This window comes from Syngnathus typhle, linkage group LG12 (assembly GCF_033458585.1).
Source record: "Syngnathus typhle isolate RoL2023-S1 ecotype Sweden linkage group LG12, RoL_Styp_1.0, whole genome shotgun sequence".
Taxonomy (NCBI): domain Eukaryota; kingdom Metazoa; phylum Chordata; class Actinopteri; order Syngnathiformes; family Syngnathidae; genus Syngnathus; species Syngnathus typhle.
This window is the reverse complement of record NC_083749.1, coordinates 1,747,194-1,762,985: the sequence shown is the minus strand read 5'-3', so window position 1 is coordinate 1,762,985 and position 15,792 is coordinate 1,747,194. Positions and strand designations below refer to the sequence as shown.

Below are 15,792 nucleotides of genomic sequence, written 5' to 3'. Positions count from 1 at the left end.
TTTACTTGTTTGAGAAGGAGTGGCAAGAAGAGAAGTAAGACTTATTTAATCTGTTTGTTCCCAGGCAAAATTGGATGTGCTGCAATTCCAGATGTTACCACATGATGGTGCCAGATTTTGACTTCAGCTCTGATAGGCCATATTAAACACTTAGTTGAATTGATAGAAGTTGGTAATAAGACCGAGTGGAGTAACATGAATGTTCTGAATTAGACAGTTTGAATATGCTTTTGAATATTTTTAGGTAAACAGTTTAGCTTCGCTTTGAGCATCATTTGAGCAGTCTGATAATCAACCAAATCTTTGAATTGAAGAATTTAGGATTTAAGAGTTAGCTTGTTATCATGTTCAAGGTAATCAGATTTGTTTACAATTCGAATGGCCTTCTTTTAAAAACTATTCTGGATTACTACTTTGGATCTTTCTTGAATGGATGAATGAATGTTGAAAGTAATTTAAATTATGACTTTGTATAAATACTAGGTATTAACAGAACATCTACTGCGCAAAATGGGCAATTTACTTGTTTGAGAAGGAGTGACAAGAAGAGAAGTAAGATTTATTTAATCCGTTTGTTCCCAGGCAAAATTGGATGTGCTGCAATTCCACATTTCACCACATGATGGTGCCAAATTTTGACTTCAGCCCTGATAGGCCATATTAAACACTTAGTTGAATTGATAGAAGTTTTTTGAATATTTCTGGGGTAAACAGTTTAGCTTCGCTTTGAGCATCATTTGAGCAGTCTGATAATTGACCAAATCTTTGAATTGAAGAATTTGGGATTTAAGAAATAGCTTGTTATTATGTTCAGGGTAACCAGATTTGTATATAATTATAATGGCCTTCTTTTGAAAACTATTCTGAATTACAATTTTGGATCTTTTCTTATATTACTTTGCAACAATATACTCGGTGACAGATTACACAGTATAATCACATATGTTAATTTGAGAGTGCCCACACTCAATTTACTTATGGTTATGTGTTACATTAATTACTGTTAGACATGAAATAGTGTTGAACATAAATGGAGGAAGAAAGGGGTACTCACGGTTGTGATCAATGAAGCAAGCCTCCAATTGATTTGTATAGGCATTCTTCTTACATTCTTCTTCTTCTTCTAACAGTGGAAAACATACAGCAAACAACGTTGAACCTAATGGAATGAAAATAAACGTTAACATTTAACCTCAACCAACATACGCAGATGCAACGCAACTACGTTTCAGCTAGGGTTAGCTACTCAGCTACACATTGCTATTACACTGGACGCTAGCTACATCGACAACTTTAGTCAAACTTCACAAAAGTAAATCTCTTTAAACACTACGGCCATCTGCTCCTGGTTCCCGGTTCGGCCGGCGAGTCAAAAAGTTTGCCCACCCCTGCTCTAGACGGTCCAGTTGCAAGCAGAAATTAAAGATATTTCTGTTGATAATCGCCGAGTTTGTATTCGCGCCCACGAATTATAATCTCGGCGGGAGTAGCGCCAATTGAAGTCATATCGGCGTCACATGACTGCAACGTAATATTATCTAAAACGGTAAATTAGAGTTAAATAAAGTTCACTTTTTTATTCAACGCGATCATTTACAACCGTTGACCAGGGAGAATCGTCGAAATTCGGCCTCTGTGGTAGGCCGCAGACGCAGAGTTCGACGTAGCCGGCGCACTCACTCGCTTTTCAGGGCAACAAAAGTACTTCTTTTTAAAAACAATGAGTTGTATTTACCGTGTACGCTCTAGACGGTCCAGTTGCAAGCAGGAAATAAAAATATTTCTCTTGTTAGTCGTCGCTGCGTCGCGTTTCTCGGCATTGCCGCCGTCCTACGTCCAGTTGCAAGCCGCGTCCTCGGATTTGAATTTTGGCGGAAGCTCCACCCACCGACGTCACGTCCGCGTCACATGACTGCGGCGTAATATTATCTAAAACGGTAAATTAGAGTTATATAAAGTTCTCTTTTTTAATCAACGCGATCATTTACAACCGTTGACCAGGGAGAATCGTCGAAATTCGGCGTCTGTGGCTGAAAGCAGACGCCGAGTTCGACGTCCCGCCCAACCGCCACACTCACTCGCTTTTCAGGGCTACAAAAGTACTTCTTTTTAAAAACAATGGGTTGTATTTACCGTGTGCGCTCTGGACGGTACAGTTGCAAGCAGAAAATAAAAATATTTCTCTTGTTAGTCGTCGCTGTGTCTCGTTGCTCGGCATTGCCGTCTTCCTGTCGCGAGCCGCGCGCTCGGATTTGAATTTTGGCGGAAGCTCCGCCCATCGACATCATGTCCGCGTCATGTGACCACAACATGGCTGACATCCTATAGCAACCGCTGTTTTGTTTAGTAGACTTACAGTTGTTATGCGTTGAAATAATGGCGCAAACTCAAAATAGATTTAAATACATTAAAAAAGTCTTCCTATTTAATGACCAGCTCAGTGGCAAGATCCGCCCTTCAACGTCACGTGACCACGGTGTGGCAGACGTCATGACATGAAAAATTATGAATCATAACACACACGACATGTCATATTGTACCAATACATCAGAATGATGAGTTAAAAGTTAAATTCCCAATGATCGTCACACACACATCTGGGTGTGGTGAAATTTGTCCTCTGCATTTAACCCATCCCCGTGTGATCTTAATCCATCCCCGGGGGAGAGGGGAGCAGTGAGCAGCAGCGGTGCCGTGCTCGGGAATCATTTGGTGATCTAACCCCCCAATTCCAACCCTTAATGCTGAGTGCCAAGCAGGGAGGCAATAGGTCCCATTTTTATAGTCTTTGGTATGACTCGGCCGGGGTTTGAACCCACAACCTTCCGTCCGTCTCAGGGCGGACACTCTACCACTAGGCCACTGAGCTGGTCAAATAAGATGATCCTTTATTATTCCCTCAATGGGGAAACTCCTGTGTAAGCAGCAGTACACTTAACATATACACACACACACGCATGTGGAGAAGGGGGTAAAAGATTTTAAAAAGTAAAAGATATATATAATTAAAAAAATATGGACAGTATATACACAATATAAATAAATATTAGATAGAAAAATAGTGCAAAGGAAGAAAAAAAAATGTGCAAAAAATAAAGCAGGTAAAAAGAGTATGAGGTAGACAGATATTGCACGTTAATATTCTTTGTGTGTCTTGACATGTGAAGAGATTGACAATAAAGCTGACTTTTGACTTTTTTGACTTTTTGATTATTGCACGTAATTATTGTCCGTTAGCTACAGTGATAAGCCTGGTTGTCCAGTCTGATGGCAGCAGGGAGGAAGGACCTGCGTGCGATGCCTCTCGGTGGGTCATCGTGGGTGACGAAGCCGGTCACTGATGGAGCTCTCCAGGGCTCTGACAGTCTCATGAAGGGGGTGGGAGATGTTGTCCATGATGGAGGACAGCTTAGCCACCCTCCTCCTCTCCCCTACCACCTCCACACGGTCCAGACTGCAGCCCAGGACAGAGCCGGCTTTTTTCACCACCTTGTCCAGCCTCTTTGTTTGCTACTTGGCACTATGATCATTTAGTAACTGTGTAGCTAAATTCCCTTGTCTCCTAAACATACGCATGGGTCACTGTTTATCTTGGAAATTGGCCGCACATTGCTGCAGGCCGCATTTTGTGTGTGTCGCTGGAATTACCAAAGCCGTGTGTTATTATTTAATAAATGCACCCTGTGTTCTATTTCCTGTCTTACAGTCTTAAGTCACCGAAGCGGAATCCAAATGTGAGAGACCTCCTCTGCTTGCGGTTGGAAGTCACGTTATGAAGACGTCACAGCTTGGCTTTGGCCAATTGATCCCTCAGCTCCAGCCAGGCGAGGGTGGAATAGCTGCAACTGATACTGAGTCCGACGTCAGCGCCACATATACTCACTGAGTCGACAGCGGCGGAGGCCGAAGATTTCGATGCATTTAATGATTTGGAGTGACACGGATGTTTTGATCAACGTGTTATTTATGTTATATTTATTTGAATAACTGTTCATTTTACGTCAGTTCCTCGTTTGTGTTTATGTAACGTTACAATACCGTATGCGTATCGTTTAGGCTGTTGTTGCCTATTCGTGTCTGTTCTTGATGTTGGATTTTATCGAATTAAGTTCCGCCAAACATGCGACTTACGTTTTTTTTCTTTTTTATTATGCATTTTATGGCTGTTGTTGCGACTTGTACTCCTGAGCGACGGAAAACACTGTAGTTAGCAATCAGTAGACCAGCTTAAAAAAAATGTATGTTGATGTAACAGAACATATGTCTATACACGCGGTTGAAATGAAAGAGTGGGTTGTTAACACAAATGAACATTGAAATATTAAACATTTCTTTGAAGTTATGGACCTTGTGCGTTCTCCATTGAGCCTCTGACCTGGCCAAGCTGTTTCAGAACTCCAGGTCCCAGCCTGACTCGTCATCAGGGGGAGGGCCCTCGGTGTCCAGGGGGAAGTCATCAAAGTTGCTGTTGTCCAACGGGCCGTCCACCTGATGGCAAAAGCGTACAGCGCCGCAGAGCAAAACACCTTGAGCGGCGGGCGGTTTGTCACGCTCGGCATGCCGCGTCTTTGACGACGTCACAGTTGCTCAGCTGTGATTGGGTTAACTGAACAACCGTGACATTATTTTTCTGCAAGCAGCAGCAAAATGCACAAAGCCCTCCGATGGATCAAAGATTTGGCTGTCGCGTCATATTCTTCGAGCTGACTGCCTCTCGGAGCTCACGTGCAATCTTGGCTGGGGCTACCGTGGCGAGCCCTGCAGACGGCAAAGCGCTTCCAGCCCACGCAACCGAGGTGCCTCTAAAGGGGCGCCAACTCACCCTTGGCATAAAGGGACAGTCCAAGGTTCCCTGGCGGAGGCCATCCCAGTTGAAGCCCTCGAACCACCTGATTGCAGGAAGAAGAGGAGGGACAATGAGGGCGCGGACGACCGCCGGCCTGCACGTTATGTTACTCACTTGTGCTTCTGAATGTCCTTTACGCCGTTCTTCTGGTTCCCGAGACGTTCCGAGGGGTTGTCCCTGACACACACACACGCGCTTGCTTACGACGGCCATATTCAGCACTCGAATTCTATCATCTCCTCTACGTCTGCTCCCTTCTCGCCCAAACAGCTCTGACGTGAGCCGACTGTGAACGAGCCGCAGTCGACACCAACTGGCGCCCCGATGAGCAATTGGACGTCAATCCAAACGGAGCGCGGCGGGCGAGAAGAGCGCCCTAAGTGTGCCTTCTGTGAGCGCACAATTTGGGGCCGCTGCGCAAACTGGCCCTCTTGCGACCCCACCTCTCTTAACTAAGAAGGGCAAATACTTGGTAGCCTTTGCTGGGCCACAACCTGCAGAGTCTCTTGATGAGGTTTGCGGCACTCTTGGTGATCTTTTTGGGGAATTCCACCATGTCGATCCCCCTCAAGATGATGTTGTACGTCTTCATGGGGTCCGAGCCGGAAAACGGCGGACTGCGGGACCGACCGGGAAGGGATCAACGCGCTGCCGAAGCCCGCACGATCACGCCAATGCGCACAAGACCGCCCACCCACCTACCTTCCGCTGAGAAGCTCAAAGACCAGGATCCCCAGGGACCAGCAGTCGGCCGAGCTGTCGTGACCTTTGTTGAGGATGATCTCGGGGGCCACGTACTCGGGGGTCCCGCAGAAGGTCCAGGTCTTCTTCCCCAAGCCCACCTTCTTAGCGAAGCCAAAATCCACCTAGCGGCCGGACGCACGCACGCACGCACGCCCGCGCCGCGCCCTCCGTTAGCGTCACGCCGCCGCTGTTGACGAGCGCCTTGAAGACTCACCAACTTGGCGTAGCCTCTGTGGTCAAGGATGATATTCTCCGGCTTGAGGTCTCGGTAGATGATCCCTTTACAGTGGAGCTCCGCCAGAGCCTCGATAACGCACGCCGTGTAGAATCTTGTGGTCCCGTCGTCAAAGGAGCCCCTGGTGGCACAGAAAGGGACAGCACGCTTGCGACGTCGGCGTTTGGGCCCATCTTTGTGACTTTCAAAGAACGCGGCCGGCGGTGCCTTCGCACACAGCGACAACGTGCTCATCCCGACCCGACACCCACCTGTCTCTTAAGAGCGTCCACAGCTCTCCGCCAAGACAAACCTCTAGCAGCATATACAAGTATTTGGGGTCCCGGAAGGTGCGGTACAACCTGCGGACAGGGACGCATTACTGTGCTTCAGAACAGCTGGCGGCGGCCACTTATGAGTAGGGGTGTGACGATGCATCGATATAATGCTCTACGATTTGTTGGCATCGATGCTAAACGTAAACATCGATCTATATCGCCCGTTTTTGACCTCAGACATTAGACGCGACTTTATTTTGAAATCCAGTTCATTGTTGCTTGCTTCCTCTTTCCGGGAGCAGCGCGCGGCTTGTTGTGTTGTGAGCAGAGCAGGCACGTGAAAGGGGAGCCGACAACTACGCGGCTCCTGGGCTGGTGCTATGTGTCCAAGAAGACAAGGACATTCGTTCCCCTTTGGGCTTCAAGTCATTCATTTGGAAGCACTTTGTAATTTCCTAAATAAAGAGTTTGCAGTACCTTGTTGATTTTGCGTATGAATTGTTATAAATCAGGATATTGTTCTATATTTATCGTAGAGCACTATATCGTGATGTATCGTGAATGAATCACAGCAGGCTTTAAGATATGAATTGTTATAAATCAGGATATTGTTCTATATCGATCGTAGAGCACTATACCGTGATGTATCGTGAATGAATCACAGCAGGCTTTAAGATATCGGCAAATATCGTATCGTGGTTCTTTGTATCGATATATCGTATCGTGACAAAACCCGCGATTTACACCCCTACTTATGAGGGGAAAAGAAACAATGGGCTTGAGGCCGCTGGCACGCGGGCACCTCAAACCTGCGCTTGGCACCCCACGAGCTGGACTTGTACTTTGCCTGCTTTGGACATGAACGGAGGGACTAAACAGTGACCTGATGATGAAGGGGCTGTTGACTTCCATCATGATGCGGCGTTCCGACAGGATGTGCTCCTGCTGCCTGGTGTCCAGAATGTGGCGCTTCTTCAACACTTTGAGGGCGAAGGAGCGCCCGGCGTCTCTCTTGAGCTGCACCTGAAGGCGACGCGGCCACACGTCACCACGCGTCGGCACCACGGCCGCCGGCGCGGGGACCCACCCACCAGCTCCACGCGGCTGAAGCCACCCATGCCCAAGGTGCAGACCACGGCAAGGTCGTCGAGCGTCACGCCGGAGAAGAAGTCGTCCTCAGCCGGGCACCTGCGCACGTGCGTTAGTGCATCGTTGCCTCGACGTCAATAGAGAGTTCGTCGGCGATGTACACCACTTACTTGGCTTTGACGTGCTCGTCGTCTCCCTGCTGGCGGTCCACTTCCTCTAAGCCGCCGATCAGCTGCTTGAAGGACCTGCGGAACAAAGGAGAGTGCCGTGAGGCAGCATGAACCCGACTGAGGAGCGGCCTCACTCCTTCAGATGATGTGGAAAACACACAAGGACGGCAAAGACTCTGTTTTTTAGGACTCTAAATATTCTTTTGATTTTGCTTTGTGTCGAGCAAGTTTCTGCCGCATTTGCTTCCGTGAAGGCATGACAGTGGCTGCTGGGATAAACAATGACTACTCAGCCATGCACGATGTTTGCCTTGTCTGATGTGAAAGGATGGAACGTGGGAGGGGGAGGGGGGGGGGGGGGGGGTTGTAGCCTTTGCATTGCCTGTCTGGAAGAGGGGAATAATGACAGCTGGAGGGAAATGTTCATCTCGGATTCCCAGCCCTGGCCACCCCGGCTTCAAACCAAACCACCAATGCTCACTCTCTGTCTACCACCAGACAGGTGACGGCGCCCTCTGCTGTCACGCTGGCCGTACGCACATCTTCCCTACGAGACAGGAAAGGCAGCACGTTAAATGGATGGCGGGAAGGCACGGGCGACGGCGACGTGAACGGCGTAGCGCGCTTTCACCCTTTCAGCGCTTGCTCGCCAAACCAGTCGCCTTTGGACAGCGTCTTCACCGGCACCTGCTGACCATTGGGGGCGGTCTGCTGCCACACCGTCACCTGCACATGCTCACAAGTGAGATTTTGCACGAAGGAAGCCAAAAGTCATACCTTGTGAGGCCGTGCAAAGTAAAAGTGAGCAGACTTTGCCCAATCCACTTTGGCAGCGCACCTTACGGGCAGGCACGGAACGAGTAGAAAAGCTCACCTGCCCTTCACTGATAATGAAGAAGGTGTCTCCCGTGGCGCCCTGCCGGATGATGTAGTCGCCATTGCTATAGTGAGTCTGATGTGCGCAGACACACACACACACACACACACACGGGGGGGTCAGATGACCAGAGAGTGACACGTGCAGGCGGGTCTGGACTCACCTCTTCCAGAACATCAGCCAGCTTGCTGAGAACGTCCTCTGGAAGGGCCTGGAAGGACGGAACGCTAGCGACAGGGAGACGCCACGTCATTTGGACGTCAGGCTGCTGCCATGTCACGACGTCAAGGTTACCTGCGCAGGAAGTCCGTGTACTGGGAATGCTTGATGAGGCCGGTCCTCATCATAATGGTCTGAAAGCCCTGGCGATCAATGGCCCACAACTTGATGTCGGTCAGAGCTGCACACACGCACATGTGCATGCGCGCACACGCACGCACGCACACGCACACACACACGCTGGAAGATGACGCCTCGACTCCGGTCCTAGCTTCAGGGGGCGCTGTCGTGTGCACTGTGGTGTACCCGTCACTGTAGCCGTGCGCGTGCAGTTGTACAAGATGGCGAGCTCGCCAAAGACTTTGCCGGGGCCGATGGTGCACAGCTTTTTGCCTTCTTTGCTCACCTCCACCATGCCCTCTGTGGACGGACGCAAAAGGGAAAACGGGAGCCGTGACTCGGAAGCAAAAGCTGCAGTGACCCACCCTCCAGAACAAAGACGCTAGATCCGTCGTCGCCCTCCTGGATGACGCAGCAGCCTTTGTCCAGGCTGGTGGGCCGCATGCAGTCCAAGATGGTGAGGATCTGGAAACGGGGCGGACGTCAAAGCGTGAGCAAAACAGACGCCAAGTGGGGGGTGAGGGTGGAGGTGTGGTGGGGGGGGGGGGGGTTGGGGTCTTCTCACCTGTCCATGTTCCAGATGCTTCATGAAGTCATTGTCCATCAGCGCTCTCTGGATCAGCTCGCTGGACCTGCACGCAAACACACCCTGGCTCCAATGGGGCAGGCACCTTTCTCAGGGCCGGCCTTCTCGGTCTCCCACGACCCCGACCGAGAGGCAGCCTCGGCTTGAGGTAGGAAGCGTCGCCTCTGCGCAACACACACTCCTCACGGCTCTTTTTTTTTTTCACAGCGGAAAGGAATGGTCCGAACCGCAGATGTAACGATTGAAAAGAGTCTGCAAAACACAGAACAAAAATAACATAAGCTCACTCTTTGCTCTTGCAGTAGCTGGTGAGCGTGACGTCGGTGAGTCGGGCAGGATCCAGAGCGCTGGGTTCTGCCGATATGGCCTGTCTCTTGGTGCGCTGAGGCTCATCGAGTGACGGTGCTGGCATTGCTGGAGCGCCACCTGCTGGATGCAACAAAAAAAGGTGAAGAAAATGTTAAAAAAAAACATAACCTCCGCCCGGGCGGACCTCAACAGTTCAGTGACTCAGGAGAACGTTTTGTCACACCTGCGTCGGGTGTCTGTGCAGCGGCAGTATCGTCGGTGCCCGGCATCAAACTACGATGACGGTCCAGCTCGGCCCGCAAATGGCCAATCAGGAGATCTTTGGCATCCAGTTCTGACTCCAGCTCCTCAATCAGCGCGTCTCGCTCCGTCAGCTCCTCAATCTTCCGCTGCAACGCCACCTGCAGGTCACGCAGCATGCCGCCGCCTCTCTTTGTTGCCGCCATCAGCCGAGTGCTCGTGCCCTACAAGAAAGAGACTCTTTGTTGCCGCCATCAGCCTAGTGCCCGTGCCCTACAAGGAAGAGACTCGTGTGCAGTCAGACGCGCGCAGACGTGGTTGCACAGGTCAATCCACGGTTTCCATACAAAGGAGCTGATGAGGAGAGCTTAAGTGTGGCTCGGAATAAAACAACTTAGTGTAGGCGCAAAAATAATAATAATGCATTCAATTCATATAGTGTTTTTCAAGGATCCAAAGACGCTTCAATGCTCTGTCTGTTGGTTTTCATTCAGCCTGACCAATTCCGGCTTAAAAACAGCCCAGTTTGGTTCTAAATTGGACCAACCCAAGTACAGTGAAACCTTGGCTTACGAACATCTATGTATACTTGGCAACTTTTTGGGGTCTCGAGATGGTTTTCCCCCTCTGAGTCATTGTCTCCTTTTGTCCTCCCTCTATCGTTCACAGAGTCCTTTGACCATGTGTTGGTTGTTGGGTTTCACTTTCAAAGAGGACTAAGTAAAAAAAAAAAAGTTTTTTTTAAAGAGGACGAAACAAACGCCTGCCTTACCTCCTTGTTGTGACTTCAGCACGCTTCTGGAATGAGGATTTGGAAGAATGTTCTGTCGGCGCGTCCTCGGATGAGCTACTCACACGTGCATGCGCACAGGTGACTTTGACAGCTCCTCCTCAGAAAAAAGAGAAAAAAAAGAGCAAAGAATCTGCCACAAATCTTTGCGTTGAAGAAACCGAAGAACTGTGAGCGAAACATTTAGCTTGTGTCAGAAGTCATCAAAGATACAAAGCGTGTATGATTTGGCAAAGGATAAACATATCAACCCACCCCGAACTATAGGCCTGGGACTGAGGTCCGCCACAAGCTCACACAACTTCATAGTACATACATTTGTGGTCGGTCACTCAACCGCGCAGAAGAAATAAATATCCTCCGAACCATGATCCGAACCGCCATGATCCGACAAATTACAGACCCATATGTCTGACCTCGATCGTTTGTAAGGTCATGGAAAAACTACTAAAGCGGGCTCTACAAAATCACCTGAACGAGCTTGACGTGCTAACTGCTGCTCAGCATGGTTTCCAGGAAGGACGTTCCTGTGTATCGAATCTCTTAGTAGCCAGAGAGAAGTGGGTAGCTGCCGTCGACGCTGGTAAATGCCTTGATGTCATTTTCGTGGACTTTAGCAAAGCCTTTGACAGAGTACCTCACATGCGTCTCCTGCTTAAACTCCAAAGGGTTGGTGTAACTGGGAAGATCTTATCCTGGATTGCTGACTTTCTGGAAGGACGTTATATGCGAGTGAAAGTCAACGACGCATACTCAGCGCCTGTGCTTATGTCTAGTGGAGTGCCACAAGGATCGGTCCTTGGACCCGAACTCTTCAAGCTCTATGTCAACGATCTCCCGCAAGAACTGAACATTGAGTGTTTACTGTACGCGGATGATTTAAAACTTTGGGCTGAAGTTACTAGCGTCGAGGATGCTGACCGTTTCCAAGACGTGTTAGATAGGCTCCAAAGTTGGACGGAAAAATGGCTGCTTCCAATAAACCATGCCAAATGTTCAGTGCTCTCCATGGGAACTCAGAATCCACTCGGGGCGTACCATATTGGAGGATATCTCCTTAAAAACACCACAAGTGAGAAGGACCTTGGTGTCATAGTGTCGTCAGACCTAAAGACTAGTCTTGACACCACGAAGAAGGTCACCGCTGCCACCAGGATGTTTGGATCCATCAGACGGTCTTTTGCCCGTATGACTCCTGCGATTTTCAGACCCCTGTTTATCTCTCACGTGCGTCCCATTCTTGAGTACGGACTGCCTGCAGTATTCCCATTGACCAAGTACGAATCCGATATGCTGGAGCGAGTTCAACGTCGCGGTACGAAAACAGTTGCAAAACTTCACCAGCTTTCCTACGAAGATCGACTGGAACAGCTGAATCTCTTCTCTCTGGCCTACCGTCGTCACCGAGGAGATCTGATATATACCCGGCGCATTCTCCGAGGCGAACTTGGTGAAGACCTGAGGGAGTATTTCATCTTAAATAATGATACATCGACACGTGGTCACAGTTTGAAGCTATACAAACCGAGGAGGTTACGCATCCATGGTGACGCCACTCTCTCTACCCGTGTAGTTAATAGCTGGAACCGCCTACCCGAATCATGTATCACAGCCCAGTCAGAGGAAAGTTTCAAGAGAAGTATTGACGCAGTGTTTAAAGTCTGAAAGGTGATGCTTGGTAGCATCCCTTCAACGTCCGGGAAGTGAAGGAGCTGACAAGGGATTCTTCCCTCTGCTTTCTACCTCTCAATGAAGTCAATGAATGAACCCGATGGTCGACTTTTGTGCGCTGTCTGCTCTGCCGCTAGGGGGCGGCCGCGCGGGAGGGCGACCAACGAGTGTGCTCCGATTACTCGGACGAAGAAGGCTTCCGCAGACAAATAACATGGCGGCGCCCGAGAGCGGCGAGCAAGCGAGCCAATTGGAATTGTATCCTTGGATTGCAGTGATGTTGAAGCGTCGAGAGTTCCCTTTGCAGTTTCAGCCAAACTAGCAATAAGGTTATCGCGTCTCCGACGTCTCTGGGCCTGATTCTCCGCGAGCGAGCTTGGCTTCTTTCCTGAGCGCTGACGTCGAGTCACTCGCACACGTTTCCTTGACCCTCCCCTTTTCTAGCTCGCTGCAAGTTCCCTTCCAGTCGGCGCGCCAGGCCGCTGTGGCTCTGCGCTCGCTGAGTCCCGACCGCGAGCCCCGGCGAGGAGGCGTCCGCAAGCGGCTGACGCTCGCCGGGAGTGTGCTCAGCGCGTGAGGAGCCTTCGCCCGGCCCCGCTGCCGTCGCCCACCCGCCAGTGACCTCTTGTGACCTTTTCAGGAAGTGGCGTGCAGAGCAAGCTCGCGTCCTTCGCGTATCCGTCAACTCCTTCCTGGAGCACCTCGGCCTGGTCTTGGAGACCATGCGTGCCTTTCCCGCCGACGTCGGACAGGATCCTCACAGCGTTCTTGGTCGTCCACCTTCGATGGACACGCGAGGGCCCGCCTTCATGGAAAACTTCAGCGAGCCGATGCTGCGTTCTTGATTTAAAGTTTTTAGCGTTAAGCATGTTTATCCTTTTTTTTCCTAAGTTGATTTCATCGCGCGCTTGATTACTGGCGTCAGCTATTGCCCAAAATGTCGCCACGAGCTGCTGTAGACGCAAGGCAGCCAAGCCAGCGCTCCGTTGGTTTTGCTCTGACCATTGTGCTCGTCTGCGTTGGGGCAGGGTATTTTTGGTTCTTATTTAAATGTTTTTCCCCTGATCTCACGTGTGCTTCATGTGTAAATGTACGTATCATTTTGCTTTGAATAAAAACAGAAGTCGCCTGCCTTTTTCTTTTTTTTTCTGGTTTGCTTCCTTTGTTCAGTTTGTGTCAAAGTACAAATGCAATCGCAGGGGTGTGACGGACCTGCCGAACCGCAAAAGGTGACACCTGGCTTCACTTGAAGTGTCCTGCCGTTTCTTCCTTGGGTCCTTCCCCGTTTCCTTCCGTCCTGGATCAAAAGTCGTCGTCGTTGCAAATGTCCAAGTAGACGTCAAAGGCTTCTCGGTTGCAGTTTCCGTCGGGCGTGAAGACGTACTTGTGGAAGGTGCCGTCCACGCAGATGGCTGCCATAGAGAGCAAAGGAAATGTTAGAGGCGAAATGTGGCCGGTGCGCAGCAAACGACGACCCCTCCCTCGGACCGATGACGGAGTTGACGTTCTTGGATGTGTTCTTCCCGAAGGCGCAGATGCAGGCGCACTCGGCGGGCACGGTGAAGCTGGCCAGCGACCACTGGCTGTCCACGTACTGGCCGATGACGGGGCCCACCTTGCCCACGCGCGCCAACCTGGCAGGCGCACACGCACGTTGAAGAGGGAGTGGGCGAGGGAGCGGGGCGGCGGCCTTACGCGGAGCGGCGGTCTTACGCGGAGCGGCGGTTAAGTTTGGTGTCTTTCAGGGCGAAGATGTGGACCGTCCCTTTGTCACTGGATGCGCACAAGAAGGACGAGTCGTGACTGAAGTTGAGGCTGTGCAGGTGCGGGGAGGGGACATGGTCAGCGGTGAGCAAACCGACAATTCAAAAAAAATGAAATAATAAGGGGGGGGGGGGGGCACGCTTACCAGTAGAGCGTGGCGGGGTCGGTGCCTCGCCGCAGCTCCACCAGTTTGTCGCGGCTGCTGGTGTCAAAGAGGCGTATGAGCGTCCCCTTGCGAGAGGCCGAGGCGGCCACGCTTCCCGGCTGGTTGAGCGCCAGGCAGGCGATCTCGCTCTGGTGCGCGTTGATGGTGAACGGCGCCGACGACGTCCCGGGCTTGCTGTTGGACAGGTCCTGGAGGGCGGGAGCGGACTAATGACGGCGACGCAGGCTCTCCCGCGTACGCTTGGAAGTGTGAGGGGCAATTTACCGCCAGCTGCAGACTTCCACATTTGTGTCCCGGGAAAACCAGCAGCTGCTTGTCCAGACTCGGACACAAGTCGCACAGACCTGGTGGAAAAGCAGACGCTAATAAAAGGAAGCCGCGCGACTGACTGGCCGAGCGCTCGCTGGCTCACTCGCTCACCTTTGGGGTTGTCGCGCGTATCAAACTCAAAGAGCTTGAGCGGCTTGTCGGGAAAGCTGTACACATAGATCCTGTTCTTCAACACCATGACGATCCTGGGAGGAGGCAGCCCGCCAATTTGTTTGCTTTCAACGTTTGCGCTCCTCTCGGCCAGTTTAGCGAGCCGCCGCCACTCACTTGTCGTGTCGCATCCGGACCGCCAGCACCGGCTTGGTGAAGGTGAACTCCAGGACCAGCTTGTCTTTGGCGTCTCGGGAATCGCACGCGTCATCCCAGATCAGCACTGAAAAGTCACACCGGTTGGCTTCATGGTCGTGCTCGCCCAATTCAAAAGGCACCCACCGGATATCTCAGAGAACTTGGGGCTGACTCCGCCCCCGACCACGGCCAGCAGGTTGGAGCGATGCAGCATGGAGCACGACGCCACGCTGCCCACCTGCTCGTGATCTGCAAAGCAGACGGCGGGCCACGTTAGCAGGCGCCCGGCCAGCGCCGAGCAGTAAGACGCTCACCCAAGTGGCCCTTCTCCATCAAAGGCTCCACATTGTAAATGCGCACACCAGACTCCATGGAGCAGCAGAAACAACCTAAAAGCAAAGCAACGACTGTCACATCTCCAATCCGGTCATGCATTTTCAACATGGCGTGTGGCGTTCAGGACTCTCGGCCTAAATTGTCAGTCTGTGGGAATGGCCCGTTGTCTACTTGGTTTCCAGTCCTTGCCCAAAGACAGCCGGGCTAGGCTACAGCGATACCTGTTCTGCGGATGGACGAGTAGGGGGCACACTGCAAACGATTTTGGAGCGATCTGGCAAAAAATGCCCGTCGCATGTTGATCAAATTTTCTTTGAAACATTGCTCGTGCCTGCAAAGACTGGCTGGAAGCGCGTTACAAGCACTATCTCCTTGCAGAGTGCGAAATGTTGAGGTGCCGACGTCATGTGATAAGCTTCTCTTCCTTACTGTGGTCCTGGTTTAACTGCAGACTGAGGACTCCTCGGCGCTGGGCCATGTCTCAACGTTCCAATCTCCAACGGCTGATCCAAAGCGCAAAACGGGAGTTAAGAGCTAGCTAAGCTAAACTTAGCTATGCTCGAGTGAGCCGCTACAAGACAGACAGACAGATAGAGTATTTGTTTTATTCGCAGCTCCACTTGCCCGTCGCGACAGTTGTGAGGGGAACCGCCAGCAGAGCCAGCGTGCACGTACCAAACGGCAAACAACAATGTCGCAACAGGAAGAGGTTTAGTTTGATACGTGACGTCACAGTGACGCTTTCCGGTTCGCTG

At 51.0% G+C, this 15,792-nt stretch overlaps 3 protein-coding genes across 12 annotated transcripts; 1 reads left to right on the top strand and 2 right to left on the bottom strand.

Moving 5' to 3' along the window:
* Positions 1-2,871: 2,871 nt before the first annotated feature.
* On the bottom strand, positions 2,872-10,579 carry LOC133163706 (cGMP-dependent protein kinase 1-like). 9 transcript variants are annotated; one of them, XR_009716435.1, is made up of 23 exons: positions 10,465-10,579; positions 9,676-9,916; positions 9,431-9,572; positions 9,123-9,189; positions 8,923-9,022; positions 8,744-8,857; positions 8,513-8,618; positions 8,382-8,445; positions 8,216-8,293; positions 7,973-8,067; positions 7,823-7,888; positions 7,342-7,416; positions 7,174-7,270; positions 6,966-7,105; positions 6,077-6,166; positions 5,805-5,946; positions 5,549-5,712; positions 5,341-5,463; positions 4,961-5,023; positions 4,823-4,889; positions 4,348-4,488; positions 3,705-3,851; positions 3,389-3,638 (listed from the first exon to the last, which is right to left on the bottom strand). XR_009716435.1 is itself a non-coding variant. In XM_061293866.1 (22 exons), the coding sequence occupies exons 2-21, from the start codon at positions 9,896-9,898 to the stop codon at positions 4,390-4,392; spliced, it is 2,115 nt and encodes a 704-aa protein (XP_061149850.1). In that variant the 5' UTR covers positions 9,899-9,916; positions 10,465-10,579; the 3' UTR covers positions 2,872-3,454; positions 4,348-4,389. The 9 variants fall into 9 exon arrangements, 8 of the variants coding, with proteins under 8 accessions (XP_061149850.1, XP_061149852.1, XP_061149846.1 ...); XM_061293866.1 differs by lacking the exon at positions 3,705-3,851 and having other exon boundaries at positions 2,872-3,454; XM_061293868.1 differs by lacking the exon at positions 3,705-3,851 and having other exon boundaries at positions 2,872-3,454; positions 4,376-4,488.
* On the bottom strand, positions 10,464-15,782 carry wdr45 (WD repeat domain 45). Of its 2 annotated transcripts, XM_061293873.1 has the most exons (12): positions 15,713-15,782; positions 15,467-15,608; positions 15,016-15,090; positions 14,846-14,950; positions 14,681-14,786; positions 14,504-14,598; positions 14,348-14,427; positions 14,063-14,271; positions 13,867-13,968; positions 13,642-13,787; positions 13,366-13,565; positions 10,465-10,582 (listed from the first exon to the last, which is right to left on the bottom strand). In XM_061293873.1, the coding sequence occupies exons 2-11, from the start codon at positions 15,513-15,515 to the stop codon at positions 13,456-13,458; spliced, it is 1,077 nt and encodes a 358-aa protein (XP_061149857.1). In that variant the 5' UTR covers positions 15,516-15,608; positions 15,713-15,782; the 3' UTR covers positions 10,465-10,582; positions 13,366-13,455. The 2 variants fall into 2 exon arrangements, with proteins under 2 accessions (XP_061149856.1, XP_061149857.1); XM_061293872.1 differs by having other exon boundaries at positions 10,464-10,579; positions 15,467-15,757.
* On the top strand, positions 12,317-13,286 carry LOC133163709 (EKC/KEOPS complex subunit LAGE3-like). The gene is made up of 3 exons (XM_061293875.1): positions 12,317-12,411; positions 12,598-12,726; positions 12,794-13,286. The coding sequence occupies exons 1-3, from the start codon at positions 12,368-12,370 to the stop codon at positions 12,996-12,998; spliced, it is 378 nt and encodes a 125-aa protein (XP_061149859.1). The 5' UTR covers positions 12,317-12,367; the 3' UTR covers positions 12,999-13,286.
* Positions 15,783-15,792: the final 10 nt, after the last annotated feature.

What these genes read in the sequence shown, in the direction of transcription:
- wdr45 (XM_061293873.1), bottom strand. Translation starts at nt 15,515, where the DNA reads ATGGCCCAGCGCCGAGGAGTCCTCAGTCTGCAGTTAAACCAGGACCAC. An exon ending in GTCCGGATGCGACACGACAA is followed by an intron (nt 14,599 to 14,680) that starts GTGAGTGGCGGC and finishes GCCTCCTCCCAG; the next exon opens with GATCGTCATGGTGTTGAAGA. An exon ending in GAACGTCAACTCCGTCATCG is followed by an intron (nt 13,566 to 13,641) that starts GTCCGAGGGAGG and finishes TCTCTATGGCAG; the next exon opens with CCATCTGCGTGGACGGCACC.
- LOC133163709 (XM_061293875.1), top strand. Translation starts at nt 12,368, where the DNA reads ATGGCGGCGCCCGAGAGCGGCGAGCAAGCGAGCCAATTGGAATT. An exon ending in CAAGCGAGCCAATTGGAATT is followed by an intron (nt 12,412 to 12,597) that starts GTATCCTTGGAT and finishes CCCCTTTTCTAG; the next exon opens with CTCGCTGCAAGTTCCCTTCC. An exon ending in GCCGGGAGTGTGCTCAGCGC is followed by an intron (nt 12,727 to 12,793) that starts GTGAGGAGCCTT and finishes TGACCTTTTCAG; the next exon opens with GAAGTGGCGTGCAGAGCAAG.
- LOC133163706 (XM_061293866.1), bottom strand. Translation starts at nt 9,898, where the DNA reads ATGGCGGCAACAAAGAGAGGCGGCGGCATGCTGCGTGACCTGCAGGTG. An exon ending in TCATTATCAGTGAAGGGCAG is followed by an intron (nt 8,068 to 8,215) that starts GTGAGCTTTTCT and finishes GAGCATGTGCAG; the next exon opens with GTGACGGTGTGGCAGCAGAC. An exon ending in GCTTCAGCCGCGTGGAGCTG is followed by an intron (nt 7,106 to 7,173) that starts GTGGGTGGGTCC and finishes CGTCGCCTTCAG; the next exon opens with GTGCAGCTCAAGAGAGACGC.